Raw genomic sequence first — 19648 nt, forward strand, 5'->3', positions numbered from 1 at the left:
CCCCCCCCGGGAATCACCCCGGGGGGGCCACAGTGCCGGGCACTGCCCACCCCTCCAGTATTTAATTGCCCCCCATCAATTGATTACCCCCCCGGGTAATTAGTTGCCCCCCCGTCCCAATGCCCAGCGGGTTCCAGCAGATCCAGGAGGAGGAGGAGGTACGGGGGGGGTAATTTTTAGGGGGGGCAATTTGAGGGGGGTCACTTGGGGGTCCTGGGGGGGGAGGGGAAATGGGGGGGGCACTTGGGGGTCCTGGGGGGGGCATTTGAGGGGACCCAAGCGTCCGGGCCCCCCCTCCCATGCCCCCCCGGTGTCCGGGTGTTTTCCCAAATAAGGGGAATTTTCCGCGACGTCGGGGCCGACCCGGGGGGGGCACGAAATCGGTCGCGAGAGGGCACCCAGAGACCCCCCACCCTCCCCCAAAGACCCCCCCGCCCCTCCAAAAAAACTGCCCCCCCCAAAGAGGACCCAGGCGTCCTGGGCCACCCCCGCGGTGGAGCCAGGTTGGGGGGGGCTGTTATGGGGGGGGCGGCACCCCAAAACGCCTGGGTCCCCTGGGGGAGGCAGGGTGGGGGGGTGCGCTGACCCGGCTGTGTGGGTCCCTGATCCCCCCCCGACACCTGGGGGTCCCCCACCCCCCCGACTTCCCCATCCTCCCCCCGGGGTCGTCCCCCCCCAGACACTTGGGGGTCGGTCCCCCCCCCCCGGCTGACCCCCCCCTTGTAGGAGGAGGAGGCGGGGACCCCGCGGGGGGGGGCCGTGACCCCCACCCTGGCCCTCGCCGTCTTCGCCGCCACCCTCGGCTCCTTCCAGTTCGGCTACAACATCGGCGTCATCAACGCCCCCCAGAAGGTACCGGGGGGCGACACCTGGGTGCCCCCCCCGTGGCACCTGAGACCCCCCCCCCCGGGCACGCAGGAACTCCCAAGGATGCCTTGGTCCCTTCCCCGCGGCACCCAAGACCCCCCCCGGACACCTGGGTCCCCCCCATGGCACCCAGGAACCCCCCCGGCACCCAGGACATCCACCGGGCACCCAAGACCCCCCCCTGGGCACCCAAGATCCCCCCCCCCGGGTGACCGGGTCCCTTCCCTGGGGACCCAAGACCCTCCCCAGACACCTGGGTGCCCCCCCAGGCACCCAAGACCCCCCTGAGCACCCAGGACCCCCCACCCTGGGCACCCAGGACCCCCCCCAGATGCCTGGGTGCCCCACACCGGGCACCCAGGATCCCCCCCTGGATGCCTGAGTGTCCCCCCCATGGCACCCAAGACCCCCCAAGCACCCACGACCCCCCCCAAACACCTGGGTCCCCCCCCACGACCCCCCCCAATCACGTAGGACCCTTGGGTGGGTGGGTGGGTGGGTGGTTGCCCCCCCCTTGATATCCCATGGGTGGGTGGGCGCCCCCATAGATGGGTGCCCCCCACGGTGCGTGCGGGGTGTGTGGGGGGGTTGCACACGGTGGGTGGGTGCCCCGTGGGTGGGTGGGTGCCCCCCCGACGGGTGCCCCCCCGCGGCAGGTGCTGGAGGGGGAGTACAATGCGACGTGGACGCGGCGCTGGGGCTCCATCCCCCCCCCGGCCACCGTCTCGGCCCTCTGGGCCCTCTCGGTCGCCATCTTCTCCGTGGGGGGCATGGCCGCCGCCCTGGCCGTGGGCGAGATGGCTGACCGCCTCGGCAGGTGGGCGGGGCTTGGGCCGAAGGGGGCGGGGCTTAGAGGGGAGGGGCCGTGGGGGGCAACATGGCTGTCGGCCAGGCTGCAGGGGAGATGGCTGACGGCCTGGATGGGTGGGTGGGGCTTATTCTAAGGGAGGCGGGGCTTGGGGTGGGGTCAAGGGGGGCATGGCAGCGAGGGGAGGAGCGTGGAGGCTGGGGGCGGGGCCTCGAGGGGGAGGAGCATGGAGGGGCAGGGCTCCAGGGGTGGGAACAGAGTTGTGGGTGGGGCTGAGGGGGGCAGGGCATCTGGGGAGGAGCCTCGAAGGGGTGGAGCTTCAAGGGGGCAGGGCCACAGAGAGGGGTTGGTCATAGCCGGGCTGGGGCGTGGTTAAGGCATGGGGATGGGCAGGGTGTGGCCCATGAATGGGCGTGGGTTTTGGAGAGGGGCATGTCCAAGGGGCAAACATGCCCCTTTAAAGGGTGGGGCCGGTGGGGGCATGGCCTAGGGCAGGGTGTGGCCAGGGGGAGGGGCGTGACCATTTAAGGGATGTTGCTAGTGGAGGGAGGTGTGGCTTCAGGACAGGGCGTGGCCAGGAAAAGGGCAGGCTTGCGGGTGGGTGTGTCTAAATGAGGGGGCGTGGCTCACCAGCCCGTGGCCCCGCCCCTTCCCCCAGGAAAGGCGCCCTACTGGCCAGCAACGGGCTGGCAGTGGTGGGCGGGGCCCTGATGGGCGGGGCCAAGCTGGGCCCGTCCTACATCCTTATCATCATCGGCCGCTTCATCATTGGCGCCTACTCAGGTACCGCCCCCTTAAAGGGGCGACATCCCCTCCCAGGTGGCCCCTGCTCTGTGTGGGCGTGGCTATGGGGAGGGGGTGGGTGTGGTCAGGCGGGAGGGCGTGGCCTCTCTGACCCCGCCCCCCTCCCGGCAGGCCTGGCCTCGGGATTGGTCCCCATGTACGTGGGGGAGATTGCCCCCACCCGCCTGCGGGGGGCCCTGGGGACCCTCCACCAGCTGGGCATCGTCCTCGGCATCCTGGGGGCACAGGTGGGGGGCACTGGGGGGGCTGGGAGGGGATTTGAGGGGGGATTTGGTGGGCTGGGGGGGGGGGTCTTAGGGGGAATTGAGGGACTTGGGGGGGGGCTGGGGGTCCAAGGGGGGGGATTGGGGGGGGCTGCGAGGGTCCTGGGGAGGAATTGGGGAGGCTAGGGGGGATTTGGGGGGGATTAAGTGGGCTGGGGGGGTCTTGGGGGGGATTTGGGGTCCTAGGGGAGAATTGGGGGGTTCAGGGGGGGATTTGGGGGGGCTGCGGGGGGATTGGGGGTCCTGCAGGGGGTCTCTGGGGTGTCGCGGGTCCCTGGGGGGAGTTGTGGGGGTCCCGGGTGGAAACCGGGGATCCCGGGGGGGGGATTTGGGGCTCCCCGGAGGGGGGTATTGGGGGCCCTGGAGGCACCGGGGAGGGCGAGGCGTGCCACGTGACGATATCGCCCCCCAAGTCGCGCCGTGCCGCGTGATACCTCGGCGTATCGCGGCCGTATCGCGGCGGCACGGCGCCCTATCGCGGTCCTCTCGCGCCCCGCAGGTGCTGGGGCTGGGGGCGTTGCTGGGGACGGAAGGGGCGTGGCCGGCGTTGCTGGGGGCGGGGCTCCTGCCGGCCGCCCTCCAGCTCCTGCTGCTGCCCCTCTGCCCCGAGAGCCCCCGGTACCTGCTGGCCGGGGGGCAGCGCGCCCGCGCCCGCCGCGGTGAGCCTTCGGCCTCGCGACACCCCTCCTCCTCCTCGTCGCCTCCGTCGTCCGCAGTCATCCCCACGCTCGTCCTCCTCACCTCCGTCATCCGCAGTCATCCCCACGCTCGTCCTCCTCACCTTCGTCTTCCTCCTCCTCCTCACCTTCGTCTTCCTCAGCCGTCCCCACGCTCATCCTCCTCCTCCTCACCTTTGTCCTCCTCCTCACCTCTGTCTTCCTCAGCCGTCTCCTTCCTCCTCTTCCTTACCTTCCTCCTCACCTCCGTCTTCCTCGGCCATCCCCAGACTCTTCCTCCTCCTCACCTTCATCTTCCTCAGCCTCCTCCACCCCCTTCCTCCTCCTCACCTTCGTCTTTCTCACCCATCCCCGCACTCTTCCTCCTTCTCGCCTTCGTCTCCCTCCATCTTCTTCCTCCCCTGCCCCCTGATTCTTCCTCCTCACCTTCCTCCTCCTCCCCCCGCCCCTTCGCGGGGCACTGGCCCCGCCCCCACCCCCCTCTAACACCTCCCCTCCCCCCTCCCAGGACTGGCAAGGCTGGTGGGGGCAGAGTCGGTGGAGGCGGGGCTTGAGGAGCTGGAGGCGGAGCTTCATGGCCCCGCCCAGAGGGTGGGGCTTATCCAGCTGTGCCGCACCCCCTGCTACCGGCAGCCACTGCTGGTCACCCTGGTCCTGCAGCTCGCCCAGCAGCTCTCAGGCATCAACGCGGTGAGGGTGGGGCCGGGGGCGTGGTCAGAAGGGGGCGTGGCCTCGAGGGGCAGGCTCGAGGGGGAGGGGCCACCAGGGGCAGGGCCGATGGGGAGGGGCTGCTGGTGACTGTGGTTCTGCAGCTCCTGGGTATGAAGATGGGGAGGGTGGGGCTTAGGCCGGCCTGGTTGAAGGGGGCGTGGCCTCGAGGGGCAGGGCTTGAGAAGGAGGGGCTGTTGGTGGTCATCATCCCTTCCCCCCCAGCTCTCAGGCATCAATGGGGTGTGGGTTGAGTGGGCGTGGCCTCCGATGGGCAGACCCCTGGGTGGGGCTTCTGCTGGGCGGGGCTTCGGGCAGGGCTGCTAGTGGCCTTGAGAACACAAGGGTGCAGGGCCCAGTGAGGCTGAGGGTGGAGCTTAATGGGGTGTGGCAGCAGAGGGGGCATGTCCTGACGCTGACCCCACCCACCCCCCAGATCTTCTACTACTCAACAGCCATCTTTGAGGAGGCGGGGCTGGCCCAGCCCGCCTACGCCACCATCGGGACAGGCGTGATCAACGTGGCTGCCACCGCCCTGTCGGTGAGCTCCGCCCCCTGCTGACCATGCCCACCCGGGTGTCACCCATGGCGGGGGCGTCCCCACGTACCCCCCCAAAGTGGTGGTGGGGGTCCCCTATGTCCCAATAGTGGGGGGTCCCCATGTTCCCCCCCATGGTGGGGGGGTCCACGGGGGTGGTCCCCATGGTGGGTGGGGGGGTCCCCCCCGTGTCGGGGGGGGTCCCCGGGCCCATCCCCACAGTGTCGTCCCCCCACAGGTGGTGCTGGTGGAGCGGGCGGGGCGGCGGGTGCTGGAGCTGGTGGGGCTGCTGGGGATGATGGGCTGCGCCCTCACCCTCACCCTCGCCCTCAACCTCCAGGTGAGGGGAACCCCCCCCAAACCCACCCTCTCTGCCCCCAAATCCCCCTCTCCCCCCAATGCCCCCCCACTGACCTGAGGTTTTCGGGGTGCCCCCCGTGTCCCCCCAGAGCGGGGGGGGGGCTCTGAGCCTGGTCTCAGTCCTTCCCCCCCAAAAATTCCCCCCCAATCCCCAAATCTGCCCCCAACCCCCCCCACTGACCTGAGTTTTTTGGGGTGCCCCTCCTGTGTCCCCACAGAGTGGGGGGGGCTCTGAGCCTGGTCTCAGTCCTCCCCCCCAAATCCCCCCCTCCCCCAATTTCCCCCCTTTCTCCCCCCAAACACCCCTTCTGCCCCCCAAATCCCCCCCCCCAGAGCAGGGGGTGCCCCTGAGCCTGGCCTCAATCCTTCAGCACCCCTAAATCCCCCCCTCCCCCCCCCCCCAAATCCCCCTTTTCTCCCCCCAATCCCCCCTCCGCACTGACCTGAGGTTTCGGGGTGCCCCCTCCAGAGCGGGGGGGCCCCCCTGAGCCTGGCCTCGGTGCTGGCCTTCGTGGGTTTCTTCGAGGTGGGGCCGGGCCCCATCCCCTGGTTCGTGGGGGCCGAGCTGTTCGGGCAGGGCCCCCGCCCCTCCGCCATGGCGCTGGCCGCGCTGGCCAACTGGGCCGCCAACTTCCTCGTCGCCATGGCCTTCCCCGCCCTCCAGGTGGGCGGGGCTTGCACACGCGTGTGCGAGGGGACGGGGGGACACGACAAGGGGAGAGCGTGGAGGGAGGAGGGCTGGGGGGAGAGGGAGGGGGAAGATAGGCGTGCAAGGGAGCGTGCGTGCGAGGGAAGACAGGCGTGCGAGGGAGTGGGTGTGCAAGGGAAGACAGGGGGTGAGGGAAATGAGGGAGGGGGGGTGGGGGTGAGTGGGAGAGGGAAGATGAGTGTGCAAGGCAGTGGGCGTGCAAGGGAAGATGGAGTGGGTGGGGGTGAATGGGTGAGGGGTGGGGTGCGCAAGGGAAATGGACGTGCAAGGGAAGACGGAGTGGGTGGGAGGTGAGGGAAATGAGGGAGGGAGGAGGGGTAGGGGTTGGGTGTGCAAGGGAAGGCAGGCGTGCAAGGGAAATGGGTGTGCAAGGGAAGACAGGGTGGGGGGTGAGGGAAATAGGGGAGGAAAGGGGGGGGAGGAGGTGGGCATGCAAGGAGGGATGGGTGTGCAAGGGAAACGGGGGAGGGAGGAGGGTTGGGGTGAGTGTGTGAGGGGGTGGGTGTGCGAGGGGACGCAGGGGGGTGAGGGTGCAAGTGTGCAAGGGAAACAGGCGTGCAAGGGGGTGGGGGAGCAAAGGGGGGGCAAGGAGGGGTGGGAGGGAGATAGGGGACATACATAAGGGTGTGGGGGGGGGGTCAAGACCCCGGGGTGGGCAGTGAGTGTGCAAGGGGGGGGAAGGAACACAGGCCCTCCCCCGAGTTTTGGGGTCCCCCCTGACCTTCCTCCCCCCCCCAGCGCACCCTGGGCTCCTTCGTCTTCCTCCTTTTCGGGGGGTTCCTGGGGGTCTTTGCCCTCTTCACCTTCCTGCGGGTGCCCGAGACCCGGGGACGCCCCTTCACCCCGGGGGGGGGCCCTGCCCTGCCCCCCCCGCGCCCCCCCCGCCTCCTCCAGCCCCCCGAAAAAGCCTGCACCGAGCTCCAGTGCCTGGCGGGGGGCGAGGAGACCTGAAAAGGGGGGGGGCCCCCCCTAAAAAAATAGGGAGGGGGTACAACAGGGGAAGAGGGGGGGCCCCCACCCCGATTTGGAGTCACCCCCCCCCAAGTGTTTTGGGGGGCCCTGAGTGGTTCGGGGGGGGGCTGGGGTGGCCTCCCCCCCCAGTCATGGCTGCCTGTATATAAATGCTGAGTCCAACCCTTGGCTCCTGTTTGTCATTGGGGGGGGGGCACTGCAAAATGGGGGGGACACCCCAAAATGGGAGGGGGCACCCTCCAAAATGGGTGGGAGGACAAAAGGGGGGAACCCACGAAACCCTGAGGGGCTCCCCCATAATGGAGGGACACCCCTAAAGGTGGGGGGTCCCCAAAACTCAAGCTCCCCCCCCCCCAAAAAAAACCACCCCCAGAGGCAGCTGGTAATGCTCAATCACCCTTTAATGTGGGGGGGACACACACAAAATGGGGGGGGCCCCGATACCAAGGGGGGCACCCCAATAGTGAGGGGGGTCCCCAAAATGGAGTCTCGGTGTCATGGCGCCAGTGGCTTGGTCGTCTGCGGGGGGGGAAATGAATTAGGGGGTCGGGGGGGGCCCCAAATCTAAGGACCCCCCCAAACCTTTGGGACCCCCCCCTTAAAAAAAAGGGGGTACACTCACCTCTGGGACCTGATTTGGGGGGGGCACCGAGGCTGCCCCCCCTTCTGCAGGGGCAGCTGGGAGGTCCTTGCTGGTCTCTGGCACGCTGGGGGGGGCCTGGGGGGAACCCCAAAAATTAGGTGGGGGGGCAAAACATAGGGGGACCCCCCAATTTTGGGGGGAGACACACCCCAAAGAGAATGGGGGGATAAGGAGGGGGCAGGAAAGCAGTGTGCCCCAGTTTGACACCCCCAAGGTGGGGGGGAGTTTTGGGGGGGTCCTTCCCCCCCCAAAATTTAAGGGATACCCCCAAAATTTTTAGGGGGGCGTTTCTTACCTGGGGGGCAGGGGGCTGCTGGCGGCGGCGCTGGAAGAAGGGGCGGTTGCGGCGGCGTTGGGGTTCAGGTTGCCCCCCCTTTCCGGGGACCCCCCCGGTGTCACCGGCGGCTGGTGGGGGGGCGGTTGGCTGGGGGCGGAAAGGCCTGGGGGGGAAGAGGGGGGGTGAGCACCCCCAAATATTAGGGGGTTACACCCCAAAATTACCCACTGGGGGGGCTCTGCCTTTTCAGGGGAGCTATACCCCAAAATTTCCCACCCTGGGGGGGCTCTGCCCCAAAATGACCCACCCTGGGGGAGGCTTGCACCCCAAAAATCAGTGGTCACCGAGGGGGGCTGCCCCCCCAGCCCACCCAATTCCCCCCCCCCAGTACCTGCTGTAGCGGGGCCGGTAGCGGGGCCCGGGTGGGACCTCGACAGGGGTTGGCTGGGCGTCCCCTCGGGGCTGCGGCCGCCCCTGGGTGTCAGGGACCTGGGGGGGGGGGGTGTGTGTGACAATGAGGGGGGGGGGTGACAACAGGGACACCCCCCCATCCCTGTGACCCCCCCCATGTCCCTTTTCTCCCCCCCTTGTCTCCATCCCTGTCCCCCCCACCCCATCCCCATCTTGTCCCTGTGCCCCCCCGTGTCCCTCTGCCCCCCCCGTGTCCCCACATCCCCCCTCGTGCCCCCCCCCGTGTCCCCAAGCCCCCCCCCCCCCCATGTCCCACCTCCTGCTCCTCGGGGGCTCGGGTCCGGCCCCCCCTCCTCCTGAAGAAGAACGGGGGGGGTCTCCTCCTCCTCGGTGGCGGGGGTGGGATTACCTTCCCCCCCCCCTCGCCCTCAGTTTGGGGGAGCCCCTGAGTAGGGGGAAGGGCCGGGGGGGGGGGCCGCAGTCCCTGTCCCCCCCACTTGACGAAACGGGGGTCGAAACCGGCGGAATCGGCGACGATTTGGGGCATAACGACTGCCCCGCACCGGCCCGCCCCCGGGGCCCGTCACATTCGCTGCCTCCGGGCCCTGCGGGGACAACGAGGGGATATTATAAGGGGGGGTGACACACAAATTTGCCCCCCCCCCCCAAATACCCTGCTCCTGCCACCCCAAATCACCTTCTCGCCCTCCACCACGTCAAACTCGACGGTCTCGCCATCCCCCAGGCTGCGCAGGAACTTGCGGGGGTTGTTTTTCTTGATGGCTGTCTGGAGATTATTTTTTGGGGGACCCCCCCCAAATTATTTAGGGGGGTGTGGGGAGGTCGGGGGGGTTACAGCCCCCCACACTCCCCTTTTGTTACAGCATGGGCTGGGGTTTGGGGGGGTTTACCTGGTGAACGAAGACGTCCTCCTGCGTGTCGTTCCTGGGGAGCCCCCCCACCAAAAAAAGGGGTTCAGTGGGGGTGGGGGGGTTCGGGGGACCCCCCATCTCATATCCAGCCCCCCCACCTCCCCAAATCCCACCTGCTTTTGTGATGGAGCCCATAAGGATGAATCCCACACACACCATAGCAGGACCCCCCTGCCAAAATTCCCAGGGGGACCCCAACAAGTCCCCCTGCTAATTTTGTGGCCCTCCCCCCCGGTTTTACCTGTTAATGAAGCCATAGCCATTGCGGACATTGAACCATTTGACGGTGCCCAGAATGTGGGTAGCTGTAAGGGGAAGGTGGTGGTGGATATTTTGGGGTGAAACCCCCCCAAATTTAGGTATAGCCCCTCCCAAATCTCCCCCACCCACTTTAAGCCCCCAAGGGGGAGGAGATCCCCCCAAAGATGGCTCAAGCACCCCACGAGCCCCCCAACAGAGGGGGACCCCCAAAAAGAGGTGGGGGGCACACTGGACCCCCCCCCAGCTCTACGCCCCCCACCCAGAGGGGGAGGAGACTAAACAGCTGTCAGTCAAGAGTCCTGCTGGGGGGCCTTTGAGCCCCCCAGCTGTCAATCACCAGCCCCAGGGGGGTCCCAGAGCCCCTCAGAGCCCCCAGCTGTCAAACACCAGACCTGGGGGGGCTCCCAGGCCCCCCCACTATCAGTCAACGCTAGAGCCCCCCAGCTATCATTGCACAACCCCAGCGGGGGTCCCAGGGACCCCCATTGCCCATCACCAGCCCGGGGTGGAGAGAGGGACTCCTCAAGCCCCTCAGCATGCCCCTCCGCCCCCCATCCCAACCACCCCCACCAGGGTGCCTGTGGAGGGGGGGGGGGCTCACCGAGCACCCTCTTGGCCGCTGGCACCACAGTAGGTCCTGAGGGGGGGGCGGCCGCCTCGGGGTGCTCTGAGGGAGGTGGTGGTGGGGCAACGGGGGCCAGGGCTCCTGAGGGAAGAACCAGGGTTCCTGAGGGGGGGGCGGCCTCGGCCGTGCCTGAATCGCCACCGGTGGCTTCGGCAGCGTTGAGGGGACCCTGCGGGCTCTGCATGGCCGGGGATGGACCAGGGGGAAGCCGGGACCGTGACACGGCTCCGTCCCCACCGCCGCCGCCGCCGCTTTTGTGAGGGAGCCGCCGCTGAGGCCCCGCCCACTCCGCTAACGACCGCCCTGGCCCCGCCCATTCCGTTTCGCGCCTTCTCCCCCCATTGGCGAAACGGCGGCACCGCCCCGACGCCCATTGGGCCGGCGCCTCGTGGCCGGCACGCGGCCGGCCGCCTCCACGTGGGAAAGGAGAGGGAAGGGGGGGGACGAGGAGGAGGAGGTGGAGGTGGGCGGGAGGGCGACGCATGCGCAGGAGGCGGGCGGCGCATGCGCGGAGGCGGCCCGGCGGACGCGGCCATTAAAACCCGAGGGGGCGCGCTGTCGTCACCGGCTTAATTTGCGTAGATTCGCGTAACGCCCGGGGGAGGGGGAGACCCGTGGCGAGTCTCGCCCTCCCCCTTCGTTAGCGTCGTGAAGCTCACTTGCAGAAGCGCCGGCCGGCGGAGCGCCGCGGTTGCCATGGCAACGCTCCCCCTCGTCCCCCGATCCCCACCCGCCCGCCCGCTCCCCCAAGATGGCGGCGGGGCGCACGCGCCGTCCCCGCTCCCCGCCGGGCGCACGCGCCGTGCGTGGGAGTGGGGAGAACCGACGGCCACCCCTCCCTCAGCGCGCATGCGCGGGGCGGGACGACCCCGCCCTCCTCTTCTACGCATGCGCCCGCCCCGCCGGAGGGGGGGCGCGAGCACGCGGGGAGGAGGAGGGGTAACCGCCCCGCCCTGCACATGCGCACGAGCGAACCGGCGAGGGCGGGCGGGGAGGGGGGGAGAGGAGAAGAGGGGCGGGGCCGGGCGGCAGGGCGACCCGCGCGTGCGCCTTTCCCTCCAGCTCCCCCTCCCGCCCTCCCCGCGCATGCGCAAGGGCGGGGCGCTGTCAGGGTGTGTGTGCGCGCGGGGAGGGGAGGGGGGGAAGCGGCGCGGCGGGGCGGGTCGCGCATGCGCGGTGCGGGCGGGGGTTGCAGCAGCCAGCGCGGCGGCGGCGGCGGCGGCGGCGGTTGGGCTCGCGGACGGGGGGGGTGAGTCTTGGGCTTGGGGGGCGCAGATATTGGGGGGGGGGGGGGGTGTTTAAATTTTGGACCGGGGGGGGGGACGACGACGAGCAGCGCCGCGCCGCGCTCTCCCCCCCCCCCTCCCCTTCCGTGCGCGGGCCGCGCGCGCGGGGCCCCGCGTGGCGGCGGCGCGCGCGCCCCGCTCCTCACTCCCCCCCCCCCCGTTCCCCCCTCCTCTATATAAAGCGCGCGCCCCGCTTCCCCCTCCCCTCAGACGGGCGGCGGCCGCCGCCCCGCACGGACGCGGACCCGCCGCGCTCCCTTAAAGACCCCCACAACCCCCATTAAAGCCCCCCCAATTTCTCTTAACACCCCCCCGGACCCCCTCCTCCTCAAATCTTTCCTGAGAGGAAAGCCGCCCCTGGGAAAGATTTTTATTTGGGGGGGGGGGGGGGAGGGGGGTACGGCTTCGCTAGGTGGGTTGTGCGCGCGCGTGTCTAAGGGGGGGTTTTGGGGTTCCAGTAGGGCTGGGGGGTGTTGGGGAGCTTACTCTAGAAGGGGGGGGGGTACCGAGAGGTCTTAGGGCCCCCTCCCGGTTGGTGGCGGGGGGGGCCATGTGGCCGGGTGAGGCCTAGGCCTGGGTTTGGGCCTGGCCGCCATGCGCCGGGAAGCGGGGGGGGGGGGGGTTGGGGTGGACACACGGGAGGAGGGGGACGGGAGGGAGGAGAAGGGGGGGGCACCCGCGGGGACTCCTCCGAAGCCATGGCCGTGGGGGGAACCCCCCTGTACCGGGGGGAGGGGAGCCCCCCAAGGGGGGTGGGGGGGGTTGGGGTCACCCCACGTGTGTCACTCTTCCCCCTGCCTCCACGTGTTTGGGGACACCCCCACCCCCCCACCGGCTTGGGGTCCCCCTCCGTCACCCCCTAATTGGGGACAGACCCCAGGCCGAGTGGGGTCTGGCAGGAGGGGTTGGACCTCCCCCTGCACCCCAAAACCAGTCTCTGACCCCCCTGGGGGGGGTCCCCAACGCTCAAGGTTGTCCCCTGCCAGTGTCCCCAATCTCTTGGGGGGGTCCCCAACGCTGTCCCTGTTCCCCTGGACCCCCGACCCCTTGGCCATGTCCCCACCAGTGTCCCCATCCTCTTAGGTGATCTCCCCAACCCCCTGGGGTTGTCCCCATCCTCCTAGAGGGGGGGTCCCTGTCCTTCTGGGGGAGGGTCCCCAACCCCCTGGGGGGTTCCCCACCGCTCCAAGCTGTCCTCTGCCAGTGTCCCTATCCCCTTGGGGGGCGTTCCCCAACCCCCTGGGGGGGATGTCCCCACCACTCACAGGTGTCCCCTGCCAGTGTCCTCATCTCTCTGGGGTTGTCCCCATCCTCCTAGAGGGGGGTCCCCAACCCCCTGGGCCTGTCCCCATCTTCCTAGATGGGGGGGAGGTCCTCCAACCCCTGGGAGGGGGTCCCCAAGCCCTTGGTGACATCCGCAACCCCTTAGCAATGTCCCCAACTCTCTGGGGGGGTCCCCAACCCCTGGGAGAGGGTCCCCAGCCCCTCTGGGGTTACCCCCATCCCCCTGCGATCATCCCCACCGCTGTCCCCCTGCCTCCAACCACGTGTCCCCTCTCTAACCACACGTGCGTTGTGTGTGTCGTCCCCCCCCCCCCAAAAAAAACCCGCAGTCGTGCGGACACCGAGCGACATGGCGGACGACCTGGACTTCGAGACGGGGGACGCGGGGGCTTCGGCCACCTTCCCCATGCAGTGCTCGGCCCTGCGCAAGAACGGCTTCGTCGTCCTCAAGGGGCGGCCCTGCAAGATCGTCGAGATGTCCACCTCCAAGACCGGCAAACACGGCCACGCCAAGGTACCGGGGAACCCCTCTACGCCCCAACCCCCCCCCGTGTCCCCCCCAGCACCCTAAGCCTCTCTCCGTGTCCCCCCCGCCCCAGGTACACCTGGTGGGAATCGATATCTTCACCGGGAAGAAGTACGAAGACATTTGTCCCTCCACCCACAACATGGACGTCCCCAATATCAAGAGGAATGATTTCCAGGTGAGGGACACACACACACATGGGCTTTTGGGTTTTGGGGGGGCGCAGCCCTCAATTTGGGGGTTGGGGAGAAGCGGGAACCCCAATTCTTGTGACTTGGGGTGGTGGGGGGGCTTCAACTCTCACATCTCGGAGGCGGGGAAGGGGCTGGGGTGGTGGGACCCCCAAATCCCACAGCTCAAGGGGTTGGGCCCCAAAACCCCACATCTCAGGGTGGTAGGACCCCAAAAGCCCACACAGCTCAAGGGGGTGGGACCCCCAAACCCCATGTCTCGGGGTGGTGGGACCCTGAAACCCCACAGCTCAAGGAGGTGAGACCCCCAAACCCCATATCTGAGGGGGATCGTGGGGTTCCCAGCCCCACGGCGTGAGGTGGTGGGACCCCCAAACCCCACCCTGGGGGGTGGGGGTGGTCATGGGACCCCGAGCCCCCCACCTGTGGGTCATGGGACCCCAGACTGCACCCTGGGGACAGTCAGAGGACCCTGAGCCCCACAACTCGGGGTCCTGAGACCCCCCCAAGCCCCATAGATGGGGACTGCAGGACCCTGAGCCCCACACTTGGGGGGGTGGGGGGGTTGTAAGCCCCCAAACCCCACCCAGGGGGGTGTCGTGGGCCCTCCCCCTTGGCCGTGGGTTGCCCCCCAAGTGACACGGCCGTGGGTCGGCAGCTGATCGGGATCCAGGACGGGTACCTGTCCCTGCTGCAAGACAGCGGGGAGGTGCGGGAGGATCTGCGCCTGCCCGAGGGCGAGCTGGGCAAGGAGATCGAGCAGAAATACGACTGCGGGGAGGAGATCCTGGTACTTGGGGGGCCGGCTGTGGGGCTGGGGAGGGGAGTCAGGGACTGGGGAGCACTTGGGCTGGGGGGGGAGGAGATCCTGGGACTTGGGGGGGTTATGGGGTTGGGGAGATACTGGGTGGGGATTTGGGGCTGGGGAGGCGCTGGGCAGTGAGGGGGGCCAGGGGGCACTTGGGGGGCTGGGGAGGGGTTATGGGGCTGGGAAAAGGGGCGCCGAGGGGTCTTGGGATGCCGTGGGGCAGCTTGTGGGGTGACAGGGCAGCTGGGGGTCGCCGTGGGGCTGGCTGCCCCCCTGAATCCTCGTGTCCCCCCGCAGATCACCGTGCTGTCGGCGATGACCGAGGAAGCTGCTGTCGCTATCAAGGCCATGGCGAAATAGGGGAGACGCAGGTGGGGGCCGGACGCCGTGGGGCTGGGGGGGGGGGACACCGTGGGGCTGGGGGAACTGCCGTGGGACACGGGGATCCGCCGTGGGGCTGGGAGGGATGCCGTGGGGCAGGGACTGGGGCCTTTGCTGTGGGGCAGACAAAGGCGCTATGGGGCTGGGGCGGTGGGCCCGCTGTGGGGCAGAGGCAGTGCCGTGGGGCAGCAGCTCAGGGCTGAGGGAGATGGTCAGGTTGGGGGGCTGGGGGCTCCGCTATGGGGCCCAGCCCCCCAACCTGCCCCGCTCTCTCCTGACAGGCCGGCGGACGCAGTGGGGCGGGGGCCCCCCCCGGGAACACTACAGCCGCCGGGGGGGGGAGGGGCGAAATGGGGGAGGGGCGAGGAGGATCGAGCTTGGGGGGCTGGGGGGGGGCCCCCAGCCCCACCCCCACCCCCCCAACCGCTCCCCACCCCCCTCTCCCCAGCGCTGGGGCGGGGCCCCCTCCCCCCCTTCCCCCTCCCCCCTCCCGCGAGTGGGGGAGGGGCTCCCCACATCCCTGGGGGGGAGGGGCGGGTCCCGGGGCCCCCTCCCCCCCCCCAATAAAGTTTGTTAAATCAGCCTGAGTAATAAAAAAACCTTAAAAAAAACAACCAAAAAGCCCACCAAAAAGCACCCAAAAAGAGGAGTTTAATGAGGGAGGGGGCGGGGCTGGCGTCATCATGTGTCGCCGTCCGCTCCCCCTCCCCGCCCATGTCGTCATCGCGGCGTCATCACTTGTGGTAGAAGCGCTGGGCCTGGCCGTGGGGCAGGAAGGGGTGCCGGGGGGCCGGGGGGGTGCTGGGGGGGAACCCCGACTGGATGGGGGGGGTGGGGTGTCAGCTCCGCCATCCCCTCCCCCACCCGCCGATGGGGGTGGGGGGGGTGGGGGTGGGGGAGGGGCGCGCACTCACGCTGTGGGGCTGCTGGGGGCTGGCGCCGTGGGGCGGGAAACTGCCGGGGGAGGCGGGGCGGGGCGGGTGGGGGTAGGGCAGCCCCGACTGGGGGGGAGGAGAGGGGTTGGGGGAGGGCACGCCCTGTGCCCCTCCCCCACACCTCCCCAAATCCCCCCCCTTGTGTGTCCCCTCCCCCCCATGTCCTCCCCCACCCCCCAATATTTGGGGGGGTCTGGATGGGGATGGGAGGTGGAGCCACCACCCCATCCCCTGCACCCCAAAACTCCCCCAGCTCCTCCCCCATCATCTCAGTACCCCCAACCCCCCCTTCCCTTCCCACCCCCCAAACCCCCAGCCCCCCAAGTTTCCCCCCCCTCCCCCGCTCACGGTGTCGGTGAAGCCCGATTGGCTGTTGGCGTGTTCCAGCTGCTTCTGCAGGGGGATGGTGCTGCTGGGGGGCAGGAACCCTGGGGGGGGGCACACGGGGGTCAGCCCCACACATGTGGGGCAGAGACCCCCACCCCCTCCCAGTTGTGTGGGGCACGGGGGGGAGGGGCTGAGCTGGTGGGCTCGGCCCCATAGGTGGGGGGGGGGGCTGAGCTCCACATACAGGGGGCTGGCCCCACATCTATGGGACAGGCCAACTGCTGTAAGGGGGGGGTTGCACCCCATATATGTGGGGTGACATCACGTGTGGGGGAGGACGGAGAGATAGCTCAGACCCACACGTGTGGGGCTGGTTCAGTGTGTGGGGCTGGAGGTGGGGTCCAAGCCCCCCACGTGGGGTGAGCTCAATGTGGGGGGTTAGGGAGACGACACTGAGCCCCGCATACGTAGGGCAGGATGTAACCGAAGGGGTTGGGGGTCAGCCCCCACGCTACGTGGGACAGGTGGCATGGGAAGGGGTGTGGCAGTGGGTGTGCCCATGGCCCCGCCCCCCGTCCCTGCCCCCTGACCTGTCTGGGCCGGGGGGAAGTGCCCGTGGAGGCCGTAGCCGCCCCCCGGCTGCTGCTGGGGCAGGAACGGCAACGCCGGGAAGGCCGAGGGACCTGGGGAGAGGGGTGACCCATGGCCCACCGCCCCACAGCTCACCCCCAGCCCCACACCTGAGCCCTCAGACGCACACTTGATCCCCCTCACCCCACACCTGACCCCCCCCAGACCCACATTGGCCCCAGTTCCCCATCTGCTCCCCCAACCCCACAGCAAGCCTCAGCCCCTACCTACCCCCCGCCCCACCCCACAGGACCTCCCCCAGCCCCCCATTCCCCCCCCCAGCCCCACAGCAACACCCTCCAGTGTCTCCCCACCCCATAGCAGCCCCTCATTCCCCCTCCAGTGCACTCCAGCAGCCCCACAGCGGCCCCACCCAGCCCCACGGCAGCCCCCCCACCCCCTCCCAGCACCTCACCGCGGATCTGCTGGGAGCCGGCGTAGCTGACTGGGACGGGCTGCCCGGGGGGGAAGGGGTGCTGGCTCTGCCCCACGGCGAAGGGGCCGGGCGCCCCCTGTGCCCCCTGGAACTGCCCGTGCTCCCCCCCGGCCCCGAAGGATGGCTGCGCCCCAAAGTGCCGCGTCTGGGGGGGGGGGGGAATAACCCATAAGTTGGGGAGCAGCCCCACATATATGGGACAACCCCACAAATTGAGGAAGAACATTAGATTGGGAGACACCCCTAGATTTGGAGAGGGTCTACGCATCAATGGCGTGTCCTACCCATCAAGGGGGTGCCCCACAAGTTGGGAGACACCCCCACGTGTCTGGGGCAGCCCCACACGTTGGGATGATCCATAGGTTTGCGGGGGGGTGGGCACACACATCAGTGGGGTGCCCCACAGATTAAAGGAGCGTCCTACAAGTTGTGGAGTGCACCACACATTTAGAAGCTGCCCCCCAGCAACCGCCAGCCCCACGGCAGCCCCCCCGCCCCACGGCGGCCCCACTCACGGTGATGACGGGGGGCCCGAACATCTGCTTGGCTCGGTCGGCCGCCATCAGGGTCCCGGCGCGGCTGTGCCCCCCGGGGCTGCCTGCAAGGGAGGGGACGAGCTGTCCCACGGTTGCCCCACAGCCCCCCAAAACTGCCTGTGGCGTGTCAGTCCTGCCCCACGGCTGCCCCGCAGCGCCCCATAGTGCCCCAGAGCTGCCCCACCCCCCCCGTGCCCCCCAGGCCTGCCCGTGGGGTGTTGGTCCTCACCCCCCGGCTCCTCACCCTGCATGTTGAGGATGTGGGTCCCGGCGTGCACGGCCAGCCCCTGCTGGTAGGCCGCTGCCGTCAGCGTCGTCATGTCACTGGGGTGGGGGGACACAGAAATATTGGGGGGGGTGTCAGGGATGGGGGGGGCGCCCAAGACCCCCCCAACCTCCTGCTGCACCCCCCAAGCCCCTCTTAGAGCCCCATAACTCCCCCCAAACTGCCCCTGACCCCTCCCAAGATCCCCCTAAATCTCCCCAGGACCCCCCCAAGCCCCCAAACCCTACTTAGAACCCCAAAACTCCCCTTAAAAGTCTCCCCTCACCCTCCCAGGACCCTCCAAACTCCTCTTACAGCCCCCTCACCCCCCCAGGGGTCCCCCAAATCCCCCCAGAACCCCCCCAACCTCCTAACAACCCCCCAAACTCCTCTTAGAGCCCCATAACTCCCCCCAAAGCCCCCCAAACTCCCCCCCAGGACCCCCCAAACCCCTCTTAGAGCCTCCCCAACCCCCCAAGAACCCCTCAAATCCCCCAGAACCCCTCCAACCCCCTAACACCCCCCACAACCCCCCCAAACCCCTCTTAGAGCCCCATAACTCCCCCCCAATCCCCCCCAAACTCCCCCCGACCCCCCCAGGACCCCTCAAACCCCTCCTAGAGCCCCAGAACCGCCCCCCCCGACCCCCTGACCCCGCCCCCGACCTCTGCTCCTTGCGGCGCCGCTTTTCCTCCTCGTGCAAAACCTTCTTGAGCTGAAGGAAGAGCTGGTGCTTCTCCTCCTGCAGCGCCCCCAGCTTCTCCTGCAGCTTCAGCAGCTGGGGGGGTGTGAGGGGGGGGGTTGGGGCAGCAGTGGGGGCGGGGATGGGGAAAGGGGGGGTGGGGAGGGGGGGAAGGGGGGGTTGGGGGCAGGGGGCGGGGCGTCCCCGAAGGAGGGGGGGGGGAGAGGGATGGGGGTGTCGTCCATCCCCCCCGTGTGTGGGGGAGGGGCGTGGCCCGGCCCCGCCCAACCTGCTCGCGCGTCTCCTCGAGCGACATGCGCTCCTCCATCTCCTTCTTGCGGCGCCGCTCCTGCTCCTCCCGCAGCTTCTGCTCCATCATCTTGTCCACCTCCTCCTCCTCTGGGGGTGAGGGGCGGGGGTCACGGGGGGGCGCGGGGTCAGGGGTCACGGGGGGTCACAGGGGTCAGAGGGAGGGTCACACCGAAGGGCTCGACCCCTCCCGGGGGGAGGGGCTTGGGGGTGTTGTCATGGTGACAGCACCCCGCCCACCCTAGGGGGCGTGTCCTACGGAGGTGAACACGCCCCCTGGCCCGGTTGCTGGGGGCGGGGCCCGTCGCTAAGGTGGAAGCGGAGGGGCGGGGCCTGTCGCCACGGGGACAGCGGGGCCGGGGCCTGCGGCCGAGGGGAGGCCGGCGCCCGGTCCCCGCGGCGGTGGGGAGGCGGCGGGGGTCTCCCCGCGGCGCCGGGAGGTCTCACCCTGCCGCTTTCGCTCCCGCTCCACCATGACGTGCCGGTGCAGCGCCCGCGCCATGGCCGAAGAGAGCTTCGGCCGCTCCAGCAGCGCCGGCATCTTGGCGCTCCTCTACCGCTCCGCCGCGCACCGGAAGTGGCGGCGAGGGGCGGCGCTTCCGCTTCCGGGACGGAAGGCCACGCCCACGCCCCTCCGGAGAGCAAAGCGCATGCGCGCCACTTGAGGCGAGGCCACGCCTCCCCGGCGCAGGACGCAAGCACCGCCCGCGCCCCCGCTAGTCACGCCTCCCCATGCAGACCACGCCCCCCCGCCTCTTAGCCACCCCCCCCGCTCCGAGAAACTCCCCCCTCCCCTCCGGGGCCCGATCCTGCCCCCCTCCCAAAACCTTCACGGGGGTGTCGATCCTGCCCCGGGACCCCCCCCAGCCCCCCCTAGGGGCCCCATCCTGCCCCCCCCCCGAAAAAGACCACACCATCTCTCTCTCTCTCTCTCTCTCGTGGTTTATAAACCCGGGGGGGGGAAACACGTGGGGGGCGGGTTCGGATCACGGGGACCTCCCCCTTCCCCCCTCCCCGAAAGCAGCTTTAAATAAAAATTCCTTTTTTAAAAAAAAAAAAAAGAAAAACAACAAAAAGACACACCCCCCCCAATCCCACCCCCCCCCCCCCCCGGATTCACATTTGGGGGTAATAAATAAAGGGGGGGGAGGGGCAGCGGGGGGGGGATGTGCAGGTGGGGGAGGGGGGGTAAGTGCT

At 69.2% G+C, this 19648-nt stretch overlaps 4 protein-coding genes across 5 annotated transcripts; 2 read left to right on the plus strand and 2 right to left on the minus strand.

Annotated features, from left to right (window-relative positions):
- Nucleotides 1-54: 54 nt before the first annotated feature.
- Nucleotides 55-6702, plus strand: SLC2A4 (solute carrier family 2 member 4). Of its 2 annotated transcripts, XM_069799744.1 has the most exons (11): nucleotides 55-158; nucleotides 727-852; nucleotides 1524-1684; nucleotides 2334-2458; nucleotides 2591-2706; nucleotides 3242-3401; nucleotides 3928-4109; nucleotides 4564-4668; nucleotides 4904-5005; nucleotides 5495-5689; nucleotides 6473-6702. In XM_069799744.1, the coding sequence occupies exons 1-11, from the start codon at nucleotides 120-122 to the stop codon at nucleotides 6683-6685; spliced, it is 1524 nt and encodes a 507-aa protein (XP_069655845.1). In that variant the 5' UTR covers nucleotides 55-119; the 3' UTR covers nucleotides 6686-6702. The 2 variants fall into 2 exon arrangements, with proteins under 2 accessions (XP_069655845.1, XP_069655846.1); XM_069799745.1 differs by lacking the exon at nucleotides 4904-5005.
- A 378-nt stretch (nucleotides 6703-7080) lies between these two features.
- Nucleotides 7081-10561, minus strand: YBX2 (Y-box binding protein 2). The gene is given in 10 exon segments (XM_069799746.1): nucleotides 7081-7225; nucleotides 7329-7424; nucleotides 7645-7789; nucleotides 8018-8115; nucleotides 8354-8497; nucleotides 8499-8642; nucleotides 8735-8824; nucleotides 8949-8982; nucleotides 9211-9274; nucleotides 9832-10561. Coding segments are annotated over 10 exon segments (1347 nt in total). The 5' UTR covers nucleotides 10340-10561; the 3' UTR covers nucleotides 7081-7201.
- Nucleotides 10562-10987: 426 nt separating this feature from the next.
- On the plus strand, nucleotides 10988-14913 carry EIF5A (eukaryotic translation initiation factor 5A). The gene is made up of 6 exons (XM_069799749.1): nucleotides 10988-11104; nucleotides 12755-12939; nucleotides 13025-13129; nucleotides 13801-13932; nucleotides 14248-14321; nucleotides 14613-14913. Exons 2-5 carry the CDS (start codon nucleotides 12775-12777, stop codon nucleotides 14308-14310), a joined length of 465 nt encoding a protein of 154 aa, XP_069655850.1. The 5' UTR covers nucleotides 10988-11104; nucleotides 12755-12774; the 3' UTR covers nucleotides 14311-14321; nucleotides 14613-14913.
- Nucleotides 14914-14965: 52 nt separating this feature from the next.
- Nucleotides 14966-19053, minus strand: GPS2 (G protein pathway suppressor 2). Its single transcript, XM_069799747.1, has 10 exons — nucleotides 18899-19053; nucleotides 18432-18541; nucleotides 18126-18238; nucleotides 17440-17519; nucleotides 17175-17257; nucleotides 16639-16804; nucleotides 16184-16276; nucleotides 15615-15694; nucleotides 15246-15332; nucleotides 14966-15149 (listed from the first exon to the last, which is right to left on the minus strand). Exons 1-10 carry the CDS (start codon nucleotides 18990-18992, stop codon nucleotides 15066-15068), a joined length of 990 nt encoding a protein of 329 aa, XP_069655848.1. The 5' UTR covers nucleotides 18993-19053; the 3' UTR covers nucleotides 14966-15065.
- Between the last annotated feature and the right edge of the window lie 595 nt (nucleotides 19054-19648).

Source organism: Haliaeetus albicilla, chromosome 13, assembly GCF_947461875.1.
Source record: "Haliaeetus albicilla chromosome 13, bHalAlb1.1, whole genome shotgun sequence".
Taxonomy (NCBI): Eukaryota; Metazoa; Chordata; class Aves; order Accipitriformes; family Accipitridae; genus Haliaeetus; species Haliaeetus albicilla.